This window comes from Ursus maritimus, unplaced genomic scaffold (assembly GCF_017311325.1).
Source record: "Ursus maritimus isolate PB19 unplaced genomic scaffold, ASM1731132v1 scaffold_12, whole genome shotgun sequence".
In the NCBI taxonomy this organism is placed as follows: Eukaryota; Metazoa; Chordata; class Mammalia; order Carnivora; family Ursidae; genus Ursus; species Ursus maritimus.
The window spans coordinates 1,796,755-1,822,013 of NW_024423564.1; the positions used below are offsets into that span (position 1 = coordinate 1,796,755).

The 25,259-nt window shown below is 50.2% G+C and overlaps 1 protein-coding gene across 1 annotated transcript; it reads right to left on the minus strand.

Annotated features, from left to right (window-relative positions):
• Window positions 1–142: 142 nt before the first annotated feature.
• Window positions 143–17,511, minus strand: CGN (cingulin). The gene is made up of 20 exons (XM_008695652.2): window positions 16,645–17,511; window positions 15,862–15,962; window positions 15,639–15,708; window positions 15,446–15,541; window positions 13,344–13,471; window positions 12,590–12,722; window positions 12,061–12,273; window positions 11,472–11,620; window positions 11,129–11,261; window positions 8,076–8,276; window positions 7,538–7,744; window positions 6,923–7,180; window positions 5,740–5,910; window positions 4,817–4,978; window positions 3,533–3,622; window positions 3,023–3,106; window positions 2,794–2,912; window positions 2,391–2,499; window positions 1,841–2,004; window positions 143–1,520 (listed from the first exon to the last, which is right to left on the minus strand). Exons 1-20 carry the CDS (start codon window positions 17,509–17,511, stop codon window positions 1,382–1,384), a joined length of 3,594 nt encoding a protein of 1,197 aa, XP_008693874.1. The 3' UTR covers window positions 143–1,381.
• Window positions 17,512–25,259: the final 7,748 nt, after the last annotated feature.

The window sequence follows — 25,259 nt, forward strand, 5'->3', positions numbered from 1 at the left end:
GGTTCCTTCATAAAACAGACCTCCAAATAAGCCAGGAAAAATGAGAAGTCACAGGTTTCAGTATAGATATATAATTTTAATACTTAATTTAAAATAAAATCAAGGCTGGGTTGGTTTGGGGAAAAATCTCTATTTTGCAGAATGAAGTTTTTTGTTTGTTTTAATCATGAAATTACAAGTCATTGGTGAAAACAGCCTTCTTCCTCCCCCAGGCTCCTTACAGAGTCTGCTTAGGAAATAAGAAAGGTAAATCATCCCCCTTACTTCCTCCCTACCAGGGCTTGGCTCTCCCCAAAACCCAAGGGAGGAATAAATCTTCCATTGCCTCTTCCCATTTCTACCAAGAGTCGATCTTTAGCCCTAGGCAGGAAGCCCTGTGTCAGGTCCAAGCTCCTGAGATTAATGAGGGTCCCCTGATTCCCTACTGAGGTTGGGCACATCTGGATCAGAGAAACCACAAGACAAACCTTTGCTTTTCAAACTCATGTAGACAGTTATCAGGGTTCCCAGATGCAACCCATAGTCACAGAAGGAGAGGAGGAAAGATGGAAACCCTGAGCAGCATCAAGCCCCACCACCTTATCAAAGTCCATCCCCCAAGAGCTCATCAACAGAGGGGCCAGTAGCTCTCTAGACTGGGAAAGCAGGGAAAGCTGAGGGCCCTGGCTGGGGAAAGGTCAGTCCTTGGAGAGGTATGAATGTGCAGGTATAGAAGGGGAGAAGAGCGTCCTTATCTCCTCACCCTGACTAAGGCACCAAAAGGAAAGGAAGGTAGGAATGGTGAAGACAGGAAGGGGAGAACAGATCCCCTGGATCCACTGGTGTGGGGAAGACAAAATGTGTAAGAGTGTAGAGGGGTGGGGACTACCAGATGGGTCCCATGACTGGGCAAAGAGGAGCATCCAAGAGCTGGATAGAGCCACCCCACTGTGTCCGTTACCCATAGTGCTCCCTTCACCCTGCTCTAGACTGGGAGGAAAACACTGAAGGAGTCAAATCAAAAAGGTATTTCCCTGAGCCTGAGGGTTAAGGGCTAAAGAAATAAAGCTTTATATACGTGGCAATGTCTGTCCCTTCCTATCCTGCTCAATCCCCCTTAGCCTATATGCTGAGCATCTGCTGTGAGGGAGGAAAAAGAGGTTCGGCACTTAAGGGAAGAGCTCAGTTGGCCTCAAATACCCACTCCTCCGAAAGAAAGGGAAAGCCTGTTCACCAGCTTAGTGCCAATGCCTTTGTTATCACCATCACTCACACCTCTCCTGGTCTCAGGGCCGACTAACTGGGTACCCCCCTCCAGGAATGAGGAATTCGAGGCTTGGCAGGGCATAGCAGGCCTGGCCAGGGCAGGCCAAGTGTGGTTTCTGGTCCCTGTGGACCCAAGCTAACAGGAGCTGGTCTGCAGGTTGCTCTCCGTAAGTAGTGATGCAATGGAAGAAGGGTCGTAGACACTGTCAAATTCCTCATCTGAGCTCAGCCCTTCATGCTGGGTTGACTCAGCAGCTGAGCGGGAGACTTTGCGCCTGAGTGAGAAAGAGGAATACTTGTTAGGGAGGGAGACAGAAAGATTGAGACAACCACGCTTTTCATGCTAAGGAACTCCCAGTTGTTCTAAGGCCTCAAGGCACTCACAAGATCCCCCATCAATCTGAGATCTGGGGACATGGGATATATACAGACTGTGGGCTGAGATACTAAAGAATAACCACACAGCTTCCAGCCAGGAAGGAGTGACTACACAGTCCCATCTTAGAGATTCTCCTCCCTATTCAGCTCCAGAGAACCCATTCCCTTCCTGCATGACTATCCTGATTGAGCCAGGGGACAGAAAAGCAGCCCATACCAGGAGTCCTTCTCTAGGGTTTTGATCCGGGCCTGGAGCTGTTCGTTGACCTCATGCTGCTCTTCCAGCTCGCGCTGGGCCTTCTTCCTCAGGCCATCGAGTCGCTCAATCTCCTCTTCTGCTTCATCCACCTGCCGCTTCAAAGCCTTCACCCTCAGGCTTAGCTGGGCAGGATACCAAGTCCCCACATTAGAAAAGCATCTGCAGCTACCATGACTGGACCCTGCCCTGTAGCAATTCCGACAAGGGATCGTTGCCCTAGAAAAATGTCATGACCATGGGCAAGTTCCCTAACTTCACAGGTTTGTTTTGGGGATTAAATGAGCTCATACACGTATAACACTTAGAAAGAGAACCTAGCACATCACAGACACTCAATGCATGTGCTTACTATGACTGTTTTAATCCAGTGCCTCCAATCTAGTCTCCATCCTTATACAAGGAGAGTCAAAGCTGGGAAGATCTATGAGATGGGGCCTCCCTTGGCCCTCAAGCAAATGCACAGTATATGCTCACCATATGGTTGCTTGGCCCCAGCTACCATCCTCACCTGGTCCTTCTGGTCATTGACATGCTGCCGCTCATCGTCAATTTGGATGGACAGCTCTTTAACCCTCCGCTCCAGTTTTCGGTTGGTGGACTGCAGAACTGTCTTCTCCCTAGGAGGGTAGGGTAGGGGGGTGTCTATGGCTGTTGCCATTTCTAAAGGAAATTCTACTTGGCCCCCTCCGGCCTCCATGAACTCCTCTCAGTCACATCACACTAAGGAGGATCCAGGGGCAGATCCAAAGAACCAGGGAGATAAGAGGTCATTCACATTTCGAAGTTGGGCAACTCCCTCTGCTCTTTACCAAGAGGAAAGATCCCCCTAAAGATCAGACCAGGTTGGCCATGTCTGACGTGCAAGACAGGGAAAAGCCCAGAGGGAGAGGGGGAGGATGGGCTCACATCACCTCTCTTCAGCCTGCAGCCGCTCCTGCAACTCCCGATTCTGGGATTCAAGCTGAGAGAGGCTGGCACTGGGCTTCTGGAAGCCTTCCAAGCTGGCCAACCGGCTCTTCAAGTCCTTGTTCTGAAAGGGACAGAAAGTCTTCATGGTCACACTCCACTTCTGATCCCTCCTATGCTCATTCTACCTGCCTCCTGGGGTCTATCCCCAAGACTCCTTACTCCCCCACTCACCTGTCTCTCCAGGGAGATTTTGTCACACTCCAGGTCCTGTCGAGCAGACCTCTCCTGCATAAGCTCTGTCCTCAGCTGGTCCACCTAGTGGGGACGGGTGACAGGAGCCAGCTTTGGGGAGGGCTAACAATGAACCAGCCAGGTGAACCACATGAGGCTCAGTAAACTGTAGGATGCTCTCTGAATCCCCACAATTTTCAGGCAACTAAGAAATCACAGCCTATTCAAATGGGAGGAGCCAGAGAGTTTAAACAGGGCCACCTCCGTCTCACCAGGAACTAGCATCCCTTCTGAATGGAAGCAGCCTGGACTCAGGTCAGAGAGGATCCCGGGCCACCAGGATTCCTTCTTCCACTCGACTCCCTGGCTTCTTTCCACCCATCCCGAAGCAGAGGAGACTCTGAAGGAGCACCAGCCATGCACAAATTCAGCAGCCAGAATTCTCCAGATTATGAACTATGGGAGGGTGAAGGTGTTTTTGAGAAGGCCGAGGGGTAAGGAAGGGGGTACCTGGTCCCGGCCACGATTCATGCGTTCTGTCAGCAGCTCCACGGTGCTCCTCTCCTCATCTAACTCTGCTTCCAGCCGTGAGACTTTTTCCTGTGACAGAGGAACAACAGGTTCACTCTGCCCCACATGCTGGACACCAGAATGCTAAACCCCAACCAGGACCCTCCCAAACCTTTCTGTCTCCCAGGTCCCCATAACCAGCTGGTCTTTGCCCTGCCCGAAGCCACCATGGAGCTAGCACCCTCTGCTGACCAGGCATGGCATTGAGGGGAGAGGGTGGTGACGCCCGCTCTAGTCTTGGCCCTTGGCAGGATGAAAACCCCAGATTTGATTCCTCAGTGGGGCAGCCTTATTTCCCTAATGGGAAAACAGACATAAACCAAAGTGCCCGAGCCAAAGCTGGGATGGAGAGTCAGAAACTGAACCGCCAGGGTTCAGACCAAGGAAGCACCCAGGGAGCCCCACATAGAGGCTAAAGGTCTCTGGAGCCACACGGCCTGTGTCTGAAAATCAGATCTACTGCTTCCAAGCAAAAGGGCCACAGCCGGGGCGCCTGGGTGGTGCAGTCATTAAGCATCTGCCTTCGGCTCAGGGCGTGGTCCCGGCGTTCTGGGATCGAGCCCCACATCAGGCTCCTCCACTATGAGCCTGCTTCTTCCTCTCCCACTCCCCCCTGCTTGTGTTCCCTCTCTCGCTGGCTGTCTTTCTCTGTCAAATTAATAAATAAAACCTTTAAAAAAAAAAAAAGGGGGGGGGCCACAGCCAAGTTGCTTAACCTCTCTGTGTGTCTGTTTTCCTCAACTATAAAATGGAGAACCTATCCCACAGGGTTATTCTCAGAAGTAAATGAGTCTTAAGTGCCCAGCACATGGCATAGTACGTGTTTGCTGCTATTGTCACTGCTACTATTATTGCCAAATATAGCAAACTAAAGACCACTATTCATTCTAAAGGGGAGATGCCATTGCTCAGCTCCAGCCAACAGCTGCCATGCAGACAACTCAGGATTAGAAGCTCAGTGTTACCATATTTTCCAAATGTACAAAAGAAGCCAGAAATCAGAATATATAAATAAGTGACATGTATAAATTTCTAAACATTGGCAATTAACTCAAAGTCATTCATAACACGACACCCGAACAAAATCCATCAGCTGTGGGCTACTAGCTTTCTACTTAGCATAGAAAGGGGGCTTGGTGTATCCTGGCTCCTTCCCCCACAGAAGTCCCACCTGTGCCAGGACGTGGACACCCCTCCCCCTCCCTGCCACTCCCATGCCGTCACCTCAAGACCCTTGAGTTGCCGGGTCCTGTCATCCTGGGAGCGCTTTTTGGTCTCTGCTTCTTGCTCCAGCCCCTGCAGTCGCTGGGCCAGCAGCTCTTTGTCTAGCCGGGCAGTGTCCCGGTCAGCCTGAGATGCCTGCAGGGCCTGTCTTAGCCTCTGGGTCTGGACAGAAGGGAAAATGCAACAACTTGGAGAAGTAACGTGGGGGCTGAGGGGTGGGAGCAGTCCGCCCCTGTGGGGAGAAATGTTTCGTCACTGACATTCTTTAGAATTGCCAGAGCCTGGTGGTAACAAAAAGCAGGCTGACTTTTAGTCCATTTTTTCCTCTTTGAAGATCTAGTTAGCTTTATTCAACAATTCAGGAATCAGGCAGCATCCTATCTAGCAGGCAGAAAGCAGTTCTTAGTCCAAGGAGCCCTTAGTCCATTTTCTTTATTGTTTTAAAATGTCCTACACAAATTAGAATCACTTCAGTTTTTAGACAACCGATCCTGGCTCCCAGCCCGAGGGGTTGTGATTTAAGGGTTACAGGATCCAGGCTGGGTACTGGGACTTCTTTTTTTTTTTTTTTAAACAAAACAAAAAGGGTTTAATGTAATCACAAAACACAAAATTATAACAAATTGTTACTGTAAAAGATTGTGAAGCCTTAAAACTAGCTATCATCTTTTAAAAAAGATAAAAAACGAAAACTATCATATTTAAAGCACCCACTCTGTGTCAGACATGCCTCTGTTTTGATACCATACTTCCACTAACGCTGCAGGGTTGAGATTTTTTTGGTACTGGGTTGTTTTTGGGTTTTTTTAAGATTTTATTTATACTCTCTCAAATAAAATCTTAAAAAAAAAAAAAAAAGAGGTGATGACCTTCAAACCAAGGACACTGGGCAGTTCCCACCCTCCTGCCATTTCTCCTCCTACCTCATCCTGAAGCCGGCTCAGCCCCCCTGAGTTCTTCTCAGCCTCACTGGCCCACTCCTTGGCCTGGCGCTGGGCATCCGCCACCTCCCGCCGGGCCTTCTCCTTATAATCCTCCAGCTGGGCCTGGAGCTGCTGCAGGGCCTGCTTCGAGTCGTTCCCAATCTGCTCCAGCTGAGATGCAGAGAAAAGAGCCTTTTCAGCCCTACACCTCTGTCCCTCCTCTGAGCCCAGACTCCCCAGACTCTCGCTGCTGCCGAAGCAGCCCTCCCTTGCTCTCCCCTGGGCCTAGGTCCCTACTACGGCTAGTAGTAATATACAGATTGCCTGGGTTCAAAACCTGGCTCTACCACTTATTAGCTGTGTGACCACAGGCAAGTTTGTTATCCTCTCTGGGTCTCAGTTCCCCGTCTGTAAAATGGGAAAATAACGGTACCTACATCACAAGGTTATTGTGACAATTACATTAATGATATAAAGTATTTATAAAAGTGTGATACAAAGTAAACCTTAAATGACAAAGTAAACCTTAAATGACCATATTTCAACAAACTCAAGACGCCAATGATCATAAGATGTACCACTAAGAAAGAAAAACCTGCCAACTGAACTATAGCATACCATCAGTTGTAAGATGCAAGTCAACTTCAGAGATGATGCAATGTGCATCTCAGAACTGACAAAAGATGTACGTATGTTCTAGCTTTTTAAAGTAAGAGATTACGAGAACCTTACCTGAAAAAATGCAATTTATTTTCTTTTTTCCCCTTCTCCTTGCCCTTCCCCAACTATAAAATTCCACCCACAAAAATTCCTGTGTTTAGGTCTTAAAGACATCTACGGAGAGATTATGGAAGTTTCCTTTCCCTACCCCAAACAGAACATTCTACTAATGAAGATTCTTACGTTCGGGTCTTACAGATGTCTAAGGGAGAATCCCAGGAGACATTGTCCAAGGACCAAGACTACATGAAATGGGACGTAGAGGGAAGGACAAGAACATTGAGGAGCAGCAGGAAGGACACCCCTCTCTAAAGATTTGGCCTTGGTCTCCCCCCCCAGCGGATGAACTTGAGGAAAGCAAACAGCACACATTCTGACCCCCTACCCGGCCCCTCTCCCTGCCAGGCAAGCTTCTGTAGGAGCTGGGTCTTTTCCTGAGAGCCCAGGCCACCCCGGGCCCCACCTCCTTGTTCAGCTGGCAAACAGTCTTGTCCAGCAAGCGCTTCTGCTCCTCCAGCTCAGCCTTGCCCCGCCGGAGTGCCTCCCGCTGCTTCCCCTCCTCCTCTAAGGCCCGGTTCAGTGCCTGCTGCTCCTGCCCCAAGCGGGCCAGCCCCCGCTGGGCCTCCTCCAGCCGGGCCTCCAGTGCCCGCTTGGCAGCTGCCAGGCTCCCCTCCTCTTCCTGAGCTGCATTCAGGGCCTCCTCAAGCCGCTGTTTCTCTGCCTGGGAGAGGGAAGACATAAGCCATTTAGAGGGCAATAGATGGGAGGGAAGAACGATTTATGAAAAAGGTGGGCAGTGAAAACAGGCTCAGAGGAACCAGCAAAGAAATCAAGACACAGAGAACAAGCACAGTGTGGGAGATAAGAGCCAAAAATACCAGTGCAAGGGCCAAGATGTCCACAGTAAAGCACGCTCCAGGAAATAAACCGAAGTTTTAACACTGGATTGGGAAGGCAACTGGAAGCACGCTCAGGGCAAAATAAAACTAATAGCTGAGGATTTAGCTGGAAGTATTTAGCCAGGGATGAGAAGAGAGAAGGCCAGGGGGAAGCCAATGATGTGGGCAGAAGCACTGACCTCCAGCCGCTGCACCTTGTCCCGAAGCCTTGCCTCCGCCACTTCCCCACCTTCCGCCAAGCCTCGGGCCTCCTTCAGCTGCTGCTCCAGACCCAGGATGCGCCGTCGGAACTCGTCATTCTCCTCCTGGGTCTCCCGAAGCGTCGTTTCCACTGCTGCCCGCCGCTGCCCCAGCACTGCCACGTCTGCCTCTGCTGCCATCTGAGCCTGCGGCCAGTTCGGGGAGTGGCAGCTCAGACCCCAGGGCTCCAAGTCACCAACCACTACCAGGAAAGCCACCCCAAAGAGAGCCCACAAGAACTAGACCTCAACACTGGTAGTGTCCTTGAGAATCCCACCCCTACAGAGACGTGGTGGGAATCACCAGGTGCAGCCCTGCCTCCCCCCTGCCAAATCCTGGCTACTTTTAACCACACACCTAGGACCAAGGATCTGGTCTGTACATACCCATGAGAGGTAATTTTCCATGCCCTCTGGCTCCTCAGCCCTCCAGACCCCTCAGCCTCCACCTCCTAAGCCCTGTGCCCACTCCCCTTGCCTTGGAAGCCTCTTCACAGTCCTGTCTCAGTTGCTGGAGGGTCTTTTGTAGCTGGAGGTTCTGCTGTTCCAACCCCCGGCCTCGATCAGCCTCAACCCTCAGCTGCTTCTCCAACTCCCGCTCCCGGTGGCGCCCAGCCACCTCCTGGCTCTGCTGCTCTTCTCTCAGCTCCTTAAGTTCCTGCTGTGCCTGGTGCAGCTCCTGGAAGGGAAGGGCGACAGTGACAGGGCACAGAGGCAGCCTGGGATAACAGACTGCACAGCAACCAGAACTCTCATACATTGCTGGGGGAATGAAAGATGGTGTGGCTACTTGGGCAAGGGGTCTGACAGTTTCTCAAAAAGTTAACCATAGAGTGACCATATGAATTCCATTCCAAAATATATATTCAAGAGCACTGAAAACATGTTCCCAAAATACATGCTCACGTGAATGTTCTTAACAGCATTATTCATGAAAGCTAAAATACAGAAGTGACCCAAATGTCCACCCATTAGTAAACAGATAAACAAAATGTGGTATATCCGTATAGACTACTATTCAGCCATAATAAGTAATGAAGTCCTGGTACTTGCTAAAATACTGGTAAACCTTAAAAAAGATTATGCTAGGTGAAAGAAACCAGACATACAAGGCCATATGAATCCAGTTATATGAAATGTGCAGACTGGCAAATGCTTAGGGACAGAAAGTAGGTTAGTGGTTGCCAAGGGCTGGGAAAGTGACTGCTAATGGGTATGGGGTTCGTTTCTGGGGTGATGAAAATGTTCTCTAATTCGATAGTGATGATGGATGTGTATAACTTTGTGTATATACCAAAAACCACTAAGGGGGGGCGCCTGGGTGGCACAGCGGTTAAAGCGTCTGCCTTCGGCTCAGGGCGTGATCCCGGCGTTATGGGATCGAGCCCCACATCAGGCTCCTCCGCTATGAGCCTGTTTCTTCCTCTCCCACTCCCCCTGCTTGTGTTCCCTCTCTCGCTGGCTGTCTCTGTCTCTGTCAAATAAATAAAATCTTAAAAAAAAAAAAACCACTAAGGGGCGCCTGGGTGCTCAGTCAGTTGGGCATCTGCCTTCAGCTCAGGTCATGATCTCAGGGTCCTGGGATCAAGTCCCAGGTTGGGTTCTCTGCTCAGCAGGGAGCCTGCTTCTCCCTCTCCCTGCTGTTCTGCCTGCTTGTGTATGAATAAAATGAATAAAATTTTTAAAAAAAACACTAAATTGTACACTTTAAAAGGGTGAATTCTATGGTATGTGAAATAAATCTCCGTTTAAAAAAAAAAATCACACGAAGTGAGAGATGAGGGTGTGGATAAAACAGGATTGGCTATTTCAAAAACAAAAGAAAATATGTTGAAAACTAAAACATATTATACAATAGTGGTGCTGCTCTTATTTCTTTTTTGAAAAATTAAAATATTGGGGCACCTGGCTGGCTCAGTCGGTAGCACGTGCAACTCTTAATCTCGGGGCTGTAAGTTTGAGCCCCACGTTGGGTGTAAAAATAGGAATCTTTAAAAAAAAAATTAAAATATGAGCTCTGGTTCTAGTTCTTTAGCTATTAGCTACTTCTGAAAATTCAGGAAGTACCATAATTAGGCTGAAAGGTTATACAATATATTTTGAGTTTTCAATGTAAGACACTAACGACACTAACTACAAATAAAAAAAAACAGCACAGCGTGTGGTCTACACCGGATGGGGTCTGTTTTCCTAACGTGTATGCTGTTTGAGTGAGTACTTGATAAAATGCACTTCATACGGGAGATAAATGAAGCACTACTTATTACTTTTTAGCTTTGTAGCTTTATCTTGCATGATAACTAAGATTGTCCAGAGGATGTCCAAGTTTATGATGTCGACTAATACGGCGAACAGACTTCAGACTACCTTGATAGTTGTTAACTTCGTACTAACGTAGTAAAAATTTAAGAGCGCTTTTCATTTCACAATCACTAAAAGTATATTTGGTTAACGTTTACTACGTTTTTCTCCAAGTATTCTGTGTGTAAGCTCAGACTTATTTATCTGGAAAATCATCACTTAGAGCTATACTTCTTTACTCGTTTAATAAATGATTACCTCAATTACAATTAGTCATATGGTAAAGGCATGAGAAACAAGCACTGATTACTTAATACTTGTTAAATGAGCACCAACTACATATCCAGCATAGTCAATCAAAGAACCATAAACCTAGAAGGATCCTCAGGAGGCCAGTTCCCCATACTAACAAAAATATTTTTTAAGTTTCTAAATCATCCAAAATAATTAGTTGCTTTCTTATCCTTCATAAACTAATACCAGGAATATGAAGACGTCATTTGTATTTGCTTCAATTTGATGACCTTATCATTTAAAAACATCCAGGCATGATAAAATCCCTGCGTCTAGATTCTACCCTCTAAGCAGCCTTCAAATTACAATTTGGCTTCCCAAGTAGGTCAGCTGGCCATGCGATGCAAATATTCCAGTCTGTGCGCCGACACTTCATGTTACAAGTTAACGAACTGGCACCCTAACTATAAATGTTGGTTTCATAGATGCAGTTAATGAGTCCATCCCCCTGCCCCACTCCCCACCGTCCCACACCCTCCCGACAGAGCAATTCTCCCTGTGCGGACCAAATTCCAAGCTTGCAAAACTGACCCTGGAGTTTCACAAATCCATCTAAACGCTGCTCCCCATGAAGTTTCTTGGGAGGCAGCCAGCAGCCTCTGGCTAGAACCCAACCAGGAGTCCTTTCTGCTGGAAGCCTGTGCACTCAACGAGAGCAGCCCAACTGCATCAAAGAGGATGTGGGGGAGAGAGATGGCTGAGCAGGCAAGGTGGGCCCTGAAAACCAAGCACACAGGAGGCAGCCACAACAGTGTGGAGGCCCTCATGGGTAGGCGAGGTCAGTGCCAATCACCCCAACCTGCCCTTCCACAGCCCAACTCCAAGTACCTTCTTTTTAAGTAATCTCTACACCCAGCATGGGGCTCAAACTCACAACCCTGAGATCAAGAGTCCCATGCTCCACCAACTGAGCCAGCCAGGCGCCCCTCCAAGTACCTTCTTGAGCTCCTCCATTTGGCGAGTATCTGCAGCACCAGCTCGGGCCTGCCCTAAATCCCTCTGTAAGACCTCCAACTTCTCCCCAAGCTCCTCCTCCATCTCCTCCTTCTCCATCCGCAGCTGCAAGAGTCTGAGCCCAGCCAGGTGAATGCAAAGGGAAAGGGAACAAGGTCAGGCCACTTCCCTGGGAGAGGACAGCAGGACAATGCAAACCACCTCCTCAGAAGCCAACAGACTGAGCACCCACTCTCAGCAGAGTAAAGGGCACAGCATGGGTAGAAAAGCAGCAGGATATAGGAAACATGGATAAGCGTTCCTGGGAGAGAGGCAAGGTCCTTACTCCTGCTTGGTGGCTCTAAGCTCCTCCTTGTTCTTCTGGAACATGGTCTGCCAATGCCCTGTCTCCTCTGAGGTCTCCTCCAGCTCCCTCTGCAGCTCTCGCACCAGGGTGGACATCTTCTGCCTCTCCGCCTCTAATGCAGCATGGTCCTAAGGAAGGAAACAGTTGGGGGCCAGGAGGCTCAGAGGGAAGAATGTACTTCAGACCAAAGTCTAAGTGTGTGGGAGGGGAGGCTCAGGACCAGAGGGCACCACACCGGCTACGCTGTGAGACCCCAATGGTGCCTGACGCGATGCCAGCACAAAGCTCTCCCCAAGTCACAGTCCCCCTGCCGTCATTTACAGGAAGCCTCCCCCATTCATTTCCCCACGGGACTCTGGCCACACACCTTCATGGTGCTCCTGGCCTGCATTCCCCCACTCTGCCCTTGTAGTTTTTCTGGCCAAGGTTTTCATTACATCTCACATGTGTCTTTTAGAGGTAGTTCCAGTGATGACCAGGAAAGTCCCCAAATACCAAGGGACCTCAAGGCAGACCCTTCTGGGGGTGGGCGTGCCGTCTTCCGGCAGCCCCCGCTCGGGTCACGTGCCTGGGTCGCGTCCTGCATACTCCGGCGAAGCTGCTCTGCGTCTCGCTGGTACTGCTGCCGGACATTTTCCACCTCCTGGTCACGGGAGGCCACCTCCTCCTTCAGGGCGCCCTTCAGGGCTGTCAGCTCCCGCTCCCGCAGTCGCAGCTGCTCCTCAATCCGCTGTTTCCCCTCCAAGACCTCTTCCAGAAGCTCCCGGGTCTCTAACAGGTCCTGGGGAAATGAAGATGGAAGCACACAGGTGACTCTGTTAGGATCTGCCTGTCTATTTGTTCATTTAGTCAATCAAAAACATTTACTGAGCACCTTGTAACTCTCAGGCTCAGTACCAGGTGCTCTCTGCCCTCTAGGATGGCCGCCATTCTGGGCTCTAACCCCCACCCCACCACTGAATCGTCTGAAAGCACACTAAGGGGTACCCACAATCAGCTACCTACTGCCCATACTGTGGGGAAGCTGTGGGTGAACAGGTCTGAGGGTGCTCCCGCTGACAGGAAGCAGGGGCTGCGGGAGCCATCCTGCTCCCTACCTTCCTTAGCGCCTCCTTAGCAGGCTCCGGCCCCTGGGTCTGCTTCAGCTTGTCCTGCAGCTCCATCACCTGGCCCTCCAGCCCATGTCGTACCCTTTCACCCTGGTCCACAAGGAGCTTCATGTTCTGGAGCCTAATAATTAATAATAGATAATATCGTCAAACACAAGATGTCAAGCAGACTTCTAAACACTTTACATGTATTAATTCATTTAAACCTCCTTCTTTGTTCAAATTTAAATGAGGCCTCCCCTGACCACTTTATTTTATACTGGACCTTGCTCCTCCACCACTCGGCCCTCTAATCTACTCTGACCTACTCTACTTATCACCTTCTCACATGTTTCAAATTTACTTACCTAATATGTTCACTGTTTACTCTGTCTCCCCCGCCCCACACCCTGCTAGAAAGTATGCTTCTGGAGAGCAGTGCTCTTCATCTGAATGGTTCACTGGTGCACCCCAGGAATCTAGATCAGTGCCAGCCACACAGTATTCATTGCAAAAACGTCTGCTGAAAGAACACTCCTGTGAGGTAGGTACTGTTTTACAGATTTAGAGCCTGAAGTAGAGAGGCAAATCCAGGTAACCCAACTCAGGCACTATCACCATTACTGACAGAGAAAGTAAAGAGAAAGGTCCTATCCTTGAACTATCTCTGTCTGCCCCTTCTAGCTTCTAGAGATTTCTCTCGCACCTCCAACTCTAGCCTCCGTCCCCAAGCAGCCCCATGAGCACCACTGGCTGCACTCACTCTTTGGTGCTCTGCTGGGCCTCCCCCTTTTTCCTCTCCAGCAGCTGCTGCAGCCGGCTACACTCTTCTGTCTTCTCCTCCAGCTGCTGTTCCAGCGCAACCCGGGATGGCTCTAGCTTCTGTCGCTTCTGGAAAAGGCAGGGAGAGTAAAGCAGGTGGAGAGTAGGGAAAGCCTCTCAGGAGGACCAGGAGTAATGCAAATGTCTAACATTTACTGACTCACTAAATGACAGGCACTCTACTACAGGTCCTGTGTTTATTACCTGCATTTAATTCTCTTAACAAGCCTTGGGACTTGTGAGGGTTTAAAGTATGTGCACTAGGGGCGCCTGGGTGGCTCAGTCGTTAAGCGTCTGCCTTCGGCTCAGGGCGTGATCCCGGCGTTCTGGGATCGAGCCCCGCATCAGTCTCCTCCACTGGGAGCCTGCTTCTTTCTCTCCCACTCCCCCGCTTGTGTTCCCTCTCTCACTGGCTGTCTCTCTCTCTCTCTCTGTCAAATAAATAAAATCTTTAAAAAAGAAAAATAAATAAAGTATGTCCACTAATTCTCTGACATTCCTTTCAAAAGGTGACTCTTCTCCCCTTGAGTACGGGCTGGACTTAAGAACTCTCTTCTAACAAACAGAAAAAGGAAGAAGTGATGTGTAGGCTCTGCAACTAGTCCTAAAAAGGCACTGCAGCTTCCTCCTTACCTTCTCTCTTGAATCGTTCGCTCTGGGGGAAGTTAGCTGCCTACAGTGCAGACACTCAAGCAGACCCATGAAGAGGTCCACACAGCAAGGAAGTGAGGCCTCCAGCCAACACGCACTGCTCCAGCCAATACCTTGACTGGAAACTCCTCACAGACCCTGAACTGCCCAGCTAAGCTGCTTCCAGACTCTGGGCCCTCTAGACACCAGGAGATGACTGTTTCAAACTGCTAAGTTTTGAGGTAATTTGTTACACAGCCATAAATAAATAATATAGTACAATTATTATCCCCAGTGGCTTAGAACACGTAAAGAACGTGCCGTCAGTTACGCAGCCAACAGTTACCAGGATTTGAACTCAGTTTGACTCCACAGCTGACCGCTTAACTAGTACACTATACTGTTTTCCAGGAAATAAGAGGAGTTACAACCCAATACTTACTGAGTATCAACTACATGCAAGGCAATACTATGAGAGGTGGGAGCAATATTTTTTGAACTATTTTATTTTATTTCTATTTTATTTAAAGAGAGAGAGAGAATGTGAGGGTAGGGGAAAGGGCAGAGGGAGAATCCCAAGCAGGCTCTATGGTCAGCACGGAGCCCGACATGGGGCTCGATCCCAGGACCCTGAGATCATGAACTGAGCTGAAATCAAGAATCTGACACTTAACCAACTGAGTCACCCAGGTGCCCTGCGATATTTTTTTCACGTAAGGCTGACCTGAATTTTTAAATTCCTTCTCTGTAACTTAGTACCTTAAGCAATTCACTTAACCTGTCTGATCTTCAGTTTTCTTATCATGAAAGAGTCCACAGTACCTACTTTACAAGATCACTATAATTATTACGTATTACCCAGGACAGTTCCTATTACAAGAAGTACACTCAACAGGGGTCCCTGGGTGGCTCAGTTGCTAAGCATCAGACTTCGGCTCAGGTCATGATCTTGGGGTCCTGGGATCAAGGATCCACAATCAGCAGAAGTCTGCTGGTCCCTCTCCCTCGCTATCTGCCACGCATGTGCACGCACACACGTTCTCTCTCTCAAATAAATAAACATACATAAATACATATATACATAAAGTACACTCAATAAATGACAGCTACTGGTATTGCCATCATCGTGACAGTGACAAGGACTGAGGTAAGTAAGCTGATCAAGGCTTACACAGCTAGTGAGCAGCAAAGCCAGGATGGGAACTGCCAAAGGAAATGAATGAAAGGTAGGCAGAGCTCTGATGAGTATGTTCTTCATCAGGGAACCCCAGAAGTCCTTGGTGAGACCAGCACACACTCTTGTCTCTTGCGTCACAGAACACACGAGTGCTCATTAGATCGCCTGCAAGAGCAACCCAGGCCACGGTTTCTCCTGTGTCCTGTGTGCCTCTTGCACCTCCCATCTCCCCTCACCTTCACCTCTTCATCCAGCTTTTGCTGCAGCTCCTCCACTTTTCGGGTGAGCTCGCTCTGCCCAGCCAGGGCCTTAGCAGAGCCAGGAGAAGTCATCTGCCAGAGACAGGGCAGGAGGGCATGGGTCCACATCCAGATCCAGGCCCCAAAGGCCCTAACCCTGCCCCGTTCCCACCGGGACGTGGCCACTCACCACCAGAGGCTGCATCTGTTCCAGCACCAAACTGACCTTCCTCCTCACAGACATTTCGCTTTCTGAGCTTCTGGAGGATAAAAGGACAGAAGCAAAGGCTAAGGGAGGGAAGACGTAGCAGAGATGAGAGAAGGAAGAGCTAAGGGCAGGGAAGATGGGGAATGAAGCCAGAAGGAAAAGAGGGGGTGTGTGTGACTGCGCTGTTGGGAGGGCCCCTACTCACCCCTCCCTCAGGATGTTGTAGATGGTGGCCTTCACGTGGTCCACACTGCCTGGTGGGGCTGTCTCCTGCTGGTCTCGGAGAAGGTCTGGAGTTGATTTGAGCTGCAAAACATAAACCCAGAGAAACAGGAAGATGAAGCCAGCAGTGCGTATGGGGTTCAGATGGTGCAGAAGCGGCAGGTGGGAGATGAGGCCCTCCAAGCATGCTCGACAAGCCTTAAGTGGGGAAAAGAGGCAACACCGCTGAGGCCTGAGCAGCAGGCTCAGGAGAGGTCCGAGCAGGGTACACCTCTCACTACTGCTGCAAGCCAGATCCTCCCTGACAAGCAGATTCAACTAGCTGTGAGCTCTGTGGTAAAGTTACTACTACTGACAGTTAATGTACTAGGATTTGTGCATGAACAGGCTTAACGCTGTCTCCGAGACGCCGCTGCCCCGCTTAGTTACACTCCCGGGTGGGAGACAAAGGTGGGAGCTTTGACAAGAGCACCGGAAGCTGCTCGTATTACCAGGCCTGCCTTACTCCTGCTGCAGACCTAGCAAATGCTAGTGACTGAGGCACAGTTCATGGCCGGCAGTAACAAGTAACTCTCATGCTTGTGGAGGCTGATTTCACAGTTAGTTCCATCTCCGTGGAAGCATCTTGTACGTGTGAATATCATCTGTTAGGATGAGTAAAGTGGAGGACAAAAGTAGAAATCTCCTGCCTTAAGTTATTTGAATAGCACGGGGTCCTGGGGCTGTTGGGTTGGGGACCAGAAGCCACAGAGGAATGGGGTCTGACCTGCAGCATGCCAGGGTCCTGCGCTCTCCCCCGTGGCTCCTCAAAACTCTGAAGAACCCAGTCCTGGGTCTGACGGGCACGGCTAAAGCCACCAAGAGAGCTCTGGCTCTGGGCTGACTGTTTGGAGCTGCCCATGTGGCTGTCATGCTTTGTGTTAGGAGTCCAGTGGTTGGGGGACCGACGCTCCCGTTCCTCAAGGGAATCCCGTGGGAGCCGGTTGTCCAGGCTTTGGCTCCGCTTGCGTTGTTCAGGGGGCAGCGTCCGCATGCGCCGGCCAGTCCGGCCCCGGGCCTGCCCCCCATGGTGACTGTCAAACTTGCTGATGAGTGAGTCCACTGAAGACAGGGGAGCAGTGTCAATGGTGCTTCCTGTGGAAGCTCCTTGGGGGGCCAGCTCCAACAGGCTAGTGCTCCTGGGGCTCGGACTCACAGCGGCAGGGCCTGTCAGTGAGGCCTGGGACTGGGATCGGAGTAGCCTTCCATTCCAGTGGGTCCCAGGCTCCTCATCAGACATGCTGCCCTGTGAGCGGACAGGAAATTCCTTGGCATGAGAGTAGGAGCTCTCAGGGAATTCCGAGTCAGAGCTCAGAGCTCCCGGAGCCCCTCTGTTGTTGGCCCCCTTGATCTGGACTCCAAAGGAGTCACCACCTTGCTCCCCACTGTTGAGCACCACAAAGGGCTGTCCAGCGATGCCCTGCACACGCACGGCGACACCATAGGTATTGGCTCTCGCATCCTTAGCTGGACGTCGCCCACCACGACGTAGGGTACCCATCTCTGCATCACCCACTGGCTCTGTAATGAAGCGAATCTGGACTCCATGGTCTACAGGGCCCCGGGGCTCAGCCATGGTGGATGTCTGCTCCATGAATGGGAGGGGTCCTAGAAAATTAAGGAAATAGTTAAAGCTAAGAGACTGGAAGTAGCAACCCAGAAACCTCCACCTGTCCGGCTTTTGTATGGCTTATTACCTTGTCGTTCCTTCTACATAGAATAGTGGTTCTCATATTTTATCTGAACAGAAGTACCTGAGGGGCCTATAAAAACACAGACTATTGGAGCCTGTCCCCGGAGTTTCTGATTCAGTAGGTCTGGATTTGCATTTTAACAAGTTCCCAGGAGATCCCGATGCTCCTGATCCAGATTCCAGATTTTGAGACCCACCGACTTAGAAGAATCCATTTCCTCTAATACAGTCCTAGGGAGCTTGGCTTCGTCAAGAGTTTAACGAGTACGCCTGTAGCACGGTGCGCCTCCTCCAACCCCGATGAAGGCAGAACCCAAACCCCGCCTAATACATACCTCTATCCCAACGGAGGAAATGGGCCCTCTACTCCCAGAGCTCATGTAAAATACAGAAGACCCGCCCACAAGGTATGCCATCCCATTTCTGGGATGATAGCAGTGATGCCTCTGGGTTGGAGGACCTGGGGGCTAAGGACAGGGATGGGAGAGCAACTAGCTTTCTACTGTGTATCTTTGTCCCTTTTAAATTTGGAACCATGTAGATGTACTGCTTATTCAAAAAAAGATTTAAGTAACGTTTAAGAATGTCAGTCCAAAGGGCCCTGGGATAGGCAGACTTGTCCCACCTGAGGGCCAGAGCCAGGACCACCCCTGGGCCAACTTCTCCGGTCTACATCAGCCCAAGATTAGACTCGGCAAATGGAATATATTCCAGGTGTACTCCAGCTCCAGGAACTGGGGAGGGCAGGTTCTCCTTGAAGCAAATAAAAACTCCAGCTTCCCCAGCCCTGCGACTAATCTCCAGCACAGCCTAGCACCAAACCAGAGGAGGAATACCTGAAGAGCCGGACAGACAAACAAACATCCCCAGCTCAATCTCCCAGTGGAAATCTGGGCCAAGGAAGGTTGGCAAGGCCCCCTTCAGGAACTGCAGACATGCTAGGAAGCCCAGGAAACCGGGGTGAGAGGGGAAGGGAGTGGCCTAGCTGCAGGTGAGAAGGGGCTTGGTGGGAAGAACATTCCTAGCATTCCCAGCCCTTCCCGTCCAGAGAAAGGAACAGGGAGCGAGCCGCCCTTATTGGCAATGGTTCTTCTCCTTTTTGGTTCTGAGACTCCATTTGAGAACCAAACCACTCGTCCGGTAAAAAAAGGAACCTGGCCCTGCGCTTCGGTGGATGTATATAACCTTGAGCAAATCACAACTTTTCTGAGCCTCAATTTCCTCATCAGTAAAATAGGTATAATGATAATAACTCATGAGGTAATACTTGTGAGAATTAGACAATAAATACATGTGTATACAGCTGTAAAAATTTTATCATATTCTACACTTCAGATTCTTGCATTTAATTTACTTAGGTTCCATTATTTTTTTTTAATAAAAAGATTGAAAATAGGGGCGCCTGGATGCCTCAGTCAGTTAAGTGCCTGACTCTTGGTTCTGGCTCAGGTCGTGATTTCATGGTTGTGGGGATCAAGCCCCACGTTGGACTCTGTGCTCAGCAAGATGTCTGCTTCAGACTGTCTCTCCCTCCCACTCACTCACTCACTTTCCCTCTCTCTCAAATAAATAAAATCTTAAAAAAAAAAAAAAAAGAGGGAAAATGATAAGACATGAAACATGAAACACAGCAGCACGTACGCCTGTCACAAAGCTGACAATAAATGTCACCCTGGGGGCGCCTGGGTGGCACAGCGGTTAAGCGTCTGCCTTCAGCTCAGGGCGTGATCCCGGCGTTGTGGGATCGAGCCCCACATCAGGCTCCTCCGCTATGAGCCTGCTTCTTCCTCTCCCACTCCCCCTGCTTGTGTTCCCTCTCTCGCTGGCTGTCTCTATCTCTGTTGAATGAATAAATAAAATCTTTAAATAAATAAATAAATAAATAAATGTCACCCTGCATACACATGTTCCTTCCACAGGACCTTCCCAGCTTCAAGGCTTCACAGAAGGATGTCACTTCCTCAGAGCCTTTCCCTACCACCCCCTCCCACAAACTAGATCAGAACCATGTTGTATGTTCTACAGTTGTCCTTCAATGAATTTACCTCAGTTTATTATTTTTTTTGAAGATTTTATTTTTAAGTAATCTCTACACCCAATGTGGGGCTCAAATTTACAACCCCGAGATCAAGAGTTGTGTGCTGTACCGAGTCAGCCAGACACCCCTGCTTATTTTTATATATTTATCAGAGTGATGATTTGTTTCCTGTCTGTCTCCCCACTAGATTATAAACTCCTGGAGGGCAAAGAACATGGCTCTCAGCTGACTCTGGTGGCCCCAGGGCCTGGTGACATGGTATGCATCAATAAATATTTGTTAAAGGTTGTATCCTGAACCAAGGCAGACTTGTGCAGCAGTGGGGAGATTCACCCAATGATCCCTTACAGCCATTTCTCATTTGCCCTAGTAACAAGACCTCTCCCTGCCCCATGCAGTCATAATTTTGGAACCAGATGTGCCTAGACTGCCAGCTCTCAGAAGTCACATGATTTATTCATAAGGCAGCTCTACTCTGTCAGTACATCTACTGCTCTTCCAGATCCAGGTCAAGGAGCTCCCAGACTAGGCCCAGCAGAGTGCACAGCCCCTCACCCACCCAAGAGCACCACGTTGTTCAGAGGCAGTGCTGAACGCGCCCCCAGGTCCCAGGGACTCCCTAACTTCAACAGACCGTTAGTCCCAGGACAGGTGGGTCAGTGGCCAGGAGGGTTGAAGTGATCTTTGGGGTGGGTCAGAAAGCAGAGCTCTAAATGATTCAACATGGAAAACCCGAAACCTATCTGCCTTCAGTTACAGAGGACAGTGGGGCGTGGCCAGGGGAGGCAGGCAGCTCCCAGGTCTTGCGTAAGCCCCAGAGGCAGGTAAACAGCGATCTAGTGCCAGGAAACATGGAGTACAGAGGCTTCGCTCTCACAACCCGCCCCTGCTTTTCCCTCCTCTGGCATGTGCCCAGGGCATTCCTCACCAACTGTACTCTGGGAAGAGCCCAGGCCACAGGTTAATTCGACTTCATCTGTCTGCCTCTGCCATTCCTGCCTGTAAGGAGAGGGAGGACACTCTGCACCTGTACCAGACAGCCACTTCTCCCTGAGTTACTCATTAGCCTGCCCTACCCCAATTCCGTCACCTCTGGCCCAGCCATAAGCGTCTGGCTTCCAACTAGGAGTGACAGTCTCTGGACTTCTGGCAGGAAGTGGGGGTGGGGTGGTTTGGGGTGTACAGAGGAAGGACTGATATATACAGGGCAGGCAACATGCTAGATGCTGCATAACTGGCAGATTTAGAAAATGGAAGAATGAGAGGTACAGAGATTAGACTCCCCTCAGAGGTAACAAGGGAAGTAAATGGTCAAAATAGAAAAGGACAGCTCTATCTTGATCAATTGGTTATTTTCTCAGGAAGAGTTACAAAGACAAGAAGGTTCCCCATGGATCAAAAAGAACCACCCCAAGTGGACTCCTGACCCAGTCCCACTGAAAAAGCAGAAACCTGAGAGCCAGGCTAGAGCAGGTTGGCCAGTGGAGGAAAAAACACAAATGACAAACTGGGCCCTGCAAACTGGCTGGACTGGTTTGAGAGGCAAGGGGAAGGGGAGGGCCACGGAGACTCCACTGGCAGCTCATAAAGCAGACCAGAGAAACTCCACACCACAGAGGAGGCAGGGGGCAGGCAACTCCATGGGCAAGGACTGTCCAGCCCAGATGCCAAGGCTCTGAAGGAGGAGGCAGAAGGTGGAGAGAGAACAGGGAGGAAGAGATACACAAAGAACCTGGTGAGTGACAGGCCACTATGTGACAGGAAGACTTTGTGTCCCCCACCCCTCCCTCTCAAGTTCCCGAAGTTGCATTCCTCATCCCACACTTGCCTTGGCCAACTCCCTGGCCCTTAGCTCTCCCCTCCCCAGCACGAAGCGAAGCAACCCTACCTTCTCCTCACCTCCCACAGGCTGATAGCATGCAGGTCAGCCTGGGGAAAGAAGAAAGGGTTCTAGGAAGCCCGAATCCTCTTAGGGTCAGGCAAATCTCTGGATTAGCAGGCCCCTAGGGCCAGCCCCCCACTCCCAAATATCAAGAATAAAAGAAGAGGTGCAGAGGCACGCGGAGGCAGCCTATGGACAACATAGCGGTTGCTAATTATCTCCCAATTACGACAACTTTCCTCAGGCAGGGCATCAAAGGGGCCAAGCTAAGACTGGCTCTGGTTCCCTCACCTGCCTAAGGCAAGGAAATCTGCCTCAGAAGTCTTGTCTGGGCCCCAATGCGCAGCTCTCATCCAGCCTGGACACCCAGAGGCGCTAATTCCTCTAGTCTTGTGGTCTCCTAAGGACTCCTGCCTATTTCCCACACCACTGGTGCCTACTGCCAGTCTGATAGCCACCATGGTCCCAGAGTCGGGGACGCCTTGTGGGGCTTCAAGGAGTAATGGGGATCTTCTGGGAGGCATCACGGAAATTGGTCAGGCTCCCAAACCGCATCCAATGGCCCTATCTAGAACCACAGAAGAAAGTTTGCGCGCTTGGGCAGAGGGTTTGATACTAGCCCCAGCCAGAGGCCTCGTTAGAAAGTATTTCTACGTATTTTGCAGCGATCTATGCTTCCTCATTTCCCTCTCTTGGAGAGCACTCTCTCAAGAGGAAGAAGGAAAAATTCTCCCAGGCATAAAAGCAAAGGACAGAAACCGAAGGCTTAAATAGTTTCACACCAGGCAAAGAGATGGGGGTGCCTTCTTGTTCTGCCCCTCGGTGTCTGCACTGTAGGTGAATGGTTAGAGCAAGATTCCACACCTCAGAGACATCTCAAAGCCCGAAAGGAGGGGTCAGCGCCAGCTCAGAACGGCAGCCAGGGGAAAACCGCAGGGAAACAGCACCTCTGGATGCCTTCCCCTGACGTCTCTGAAGCCCAGGCGGCAGTTCCCCTTGCCCCACTGAGACTAACTACTTCCCCCTAACACGGCGGTCTCCAAGAGAAATTCTGCCCCTGGGACCGGCGTCTGACCTCCAGAGATAACCTGGCCCTGAAACGCTTTCACGTCCTGAGAGTAACCTTAGCCTCAGGTGCCCCTCACCTGGCACGTTCCCAGGCACCTGCCTCTGGCACCTTAGAGCAGGAGCCAGCTCTTAACCAGTACTCCCACCCTAGCTTCACCTCCCCTCCTCCTCTCTCCAATGCAGCACCTGTACCCCGAGGAGGGTATCTCGGATCGCCTCGCCCCTTGCCCCTCAGACCCGCCTGCCTTTCAGGTGCTCTTGCCCCCTCCGCATTCACTCACCCCAGCCGGGCTCGGCGCTCCCGGGCTCGGGCTCGGGCTCGGGCTCGCGCTCGGGCACGGCTGCACCCGCCGCTCCCGGGCCCTCCCCCTCCGTCCCTCCGCGCGCCCTCCCCCCACCAACCTGTTACTCCCCTCCGGAGCTCCACCCCCATTGGCCGTCACCACCCGCCCCGCCTTACCCTTCCTCTGGTTGGTCCGTTTCCCTCGAGGGGCGGGGCCCCTCGCCGCACGGAATTGGACCGGGGGTCTCGGGCAGGGGTGGGGGCGCGGGTCACGTGGGCCGGCGGGCGGTGGAGAGCCGCGGGTGGGGCGGCAAGGGGCCACGGGAGGCCATTTTGGGGGCGTAATGGTTGGCCTTGTGTGGCCGCCCCCGCCTGGTTCCAGGAGCCGCCCGCCAGGACATCTTCTCGCCCCTGCTGGAAAGCAGCCCTCCGCCTCCGCGGTTCTCGGCGGGAATCTCTGTCTAGCCCGCTTTCTGCCCTTCACCTGTCTCTGCATACATCAGATCGCTCTGATGTCCTTTTGCAGAGGGTATCTCCCTGGTCCTCAAACGACAGAGCTCCGCGACTTCAGCTCGTGTCGCTTCTCCCCAGCCTGAGCCGCAGCCCCTATCTTGTGGCCTCCACAAATCATTGTCCAGCCTCGTACCTTTTTCTCTGTAGTATTTTATCAATTTCCGAATTACATAATTCAGTTGTTTAAATCGTATTCGTCGTTTTGTCTCTCGTCCAACGTTAAGCTCCACCGGGGAAAGGATCTCTCGTTTAGTTCGCTGCTATCCCAAACGCCTGCTACAGGGACCGGCACACATAAGGCGCTTAATTTGTTGAATGAATGGGAATTGGGTAATGCCAATATAAGTTTACACTGAAGGGGGATGTAAGTTTACAATGAATGGGAATGACCCTCACTCTAAACAAAAGGGGACTCAACCCCCGATTGTGAATCCACTTTAATAAGAGTTTAGCCTTTCAAGAGATGGAGGAATTGATCTCAGGCCCCAGAAGAGTAAAGACAGGTCAGGGTTGCTCAGCAAACTACAGGCCCCTGCTAAACGCTAGGGGTGGTTAAACAGCCTTAAAGTTGGCTTCCTAGATTTTAACCGTTGAGATATGTAAAAAGATTAGTTTACGTTGCTGGGCTCTGGATATTGTTCTCAACAAATATTTATTGTATACCTATTTAGGGTTGAAGAGGAATCTTAAATGCAGCTGACCGTCTGGTGTACTCGCCCGAGCTCATTTCCTTCTCCTCCCCTCCCCCCATCCTTCCGAAGCAGGTGTGGGTCCTGGAGGGTAAAGTCCACCTACCAGTTCCTTAGCTAGAATGCAAAGTCTCTGCATTCCAAGGGAAGCATTGTACCAGGATTAGAGTCATCAAACCTGCCAGTGCCTAGGGGAGGGAATAGCAAAAACGTGTGGGGGTGGGGATCCAAAGAGGAAGTATCCCTCCAGGACATATCTCCAGACCAGTGGGAAGATTTTTTTAAAAAATATTTTTTTTTTGAAATGGGAGATTGTTAATTGACCCAGATATTGGAAAAGGAGACCTAAAGTCTCCTGGGTAACACCTTAATAATTAGGATACTTAGTATATTTGTAGTAAATATAAAGTTAGGGTGGTAAAGAAGACCCCACACCCCAGCACTCTGGACACAGATTACAAGAAAAACCAGGAGGCCTCAGAGTCACCATCAGTGTCATCTGTTCCTCAAGGAAGCACTCAATCTCAGAAGGACACCATCATCAGGCACAGGTAGTAAAGGTGACACCAAGGTCTTTTTCCAGAGTTTGTGGTCCCTTCTTCTTGAAAAATGTTACAATTTGGGGGCTCCTGGGTGGCTCAGTCAGTTAAGTGTCTGCCTTTGGCTCAGGTCATGATCCCAGGGTCCTGGGATCGAGCCCCACATAGGGCTCCTTGCTCAGCAGACAGACTGCTTCTCCCTCTCCTTCTGCAGCTCCCCTGCTTGTGCTCTCTCTCTCAAATAAATAAATAAAATCTTTAAAAAAAAAAAAAAAGAAATGTTGCAATTTGGAAAAATTGGCCAGTTTACAAATATGGCAAAGGTAGGAAAGCGGAGCAAATACAATATTCAGAAAGAAGGAATAAATTACATTGATACATATTCAAGTGGGTAATTATACTTTTTGTGAAATTGTATAAAAGAGAAAGTTCTAGGTAAATTAGAGACGTTTTCACCAAGAAGTGAATTTGTAACCTGTTCTATAATTCCTGTTCTATAATTCTTTCCTCTGTTCTTTTCCTGAGTTTCCCAGGCCATCACCACTACCACTAACAACTCTACTGAAAGTATTGTCTTAAAGATCACGTGTCAATCTGTGGCCAATTTCTGAGGAGCAGCAGGGAAGACTGCATAGGA

What these genes read in the sequence shown, in the direction of transcription:
- CGN (XM_008695652.2), bottom strand. Translation starts at nt 17,511, where the DNA reads ATGGAGCAGACATCCACCATGGCTGAGCCCCGGGGCCCTGTAGACCAT. An exon ending in ACTGTGAAGAGGCTTCCAAG is followed by an intron (nt 7,745 to 8,075) that starts GCAAGGGGAGTG and finishes AACTGGCCGCAG; the next exon opens with GCTCAGATGGCAGCAGAGGC. An exon ending in ACCCTAGAGAAGGACTCCTG is followed by an intron (nt 1,521 to 1,840) that starts GTATGGGCTGCT and finishes TTTCTCACTCAG; the next exon opens with GCGCAAAGTCTCCCGCTCAG.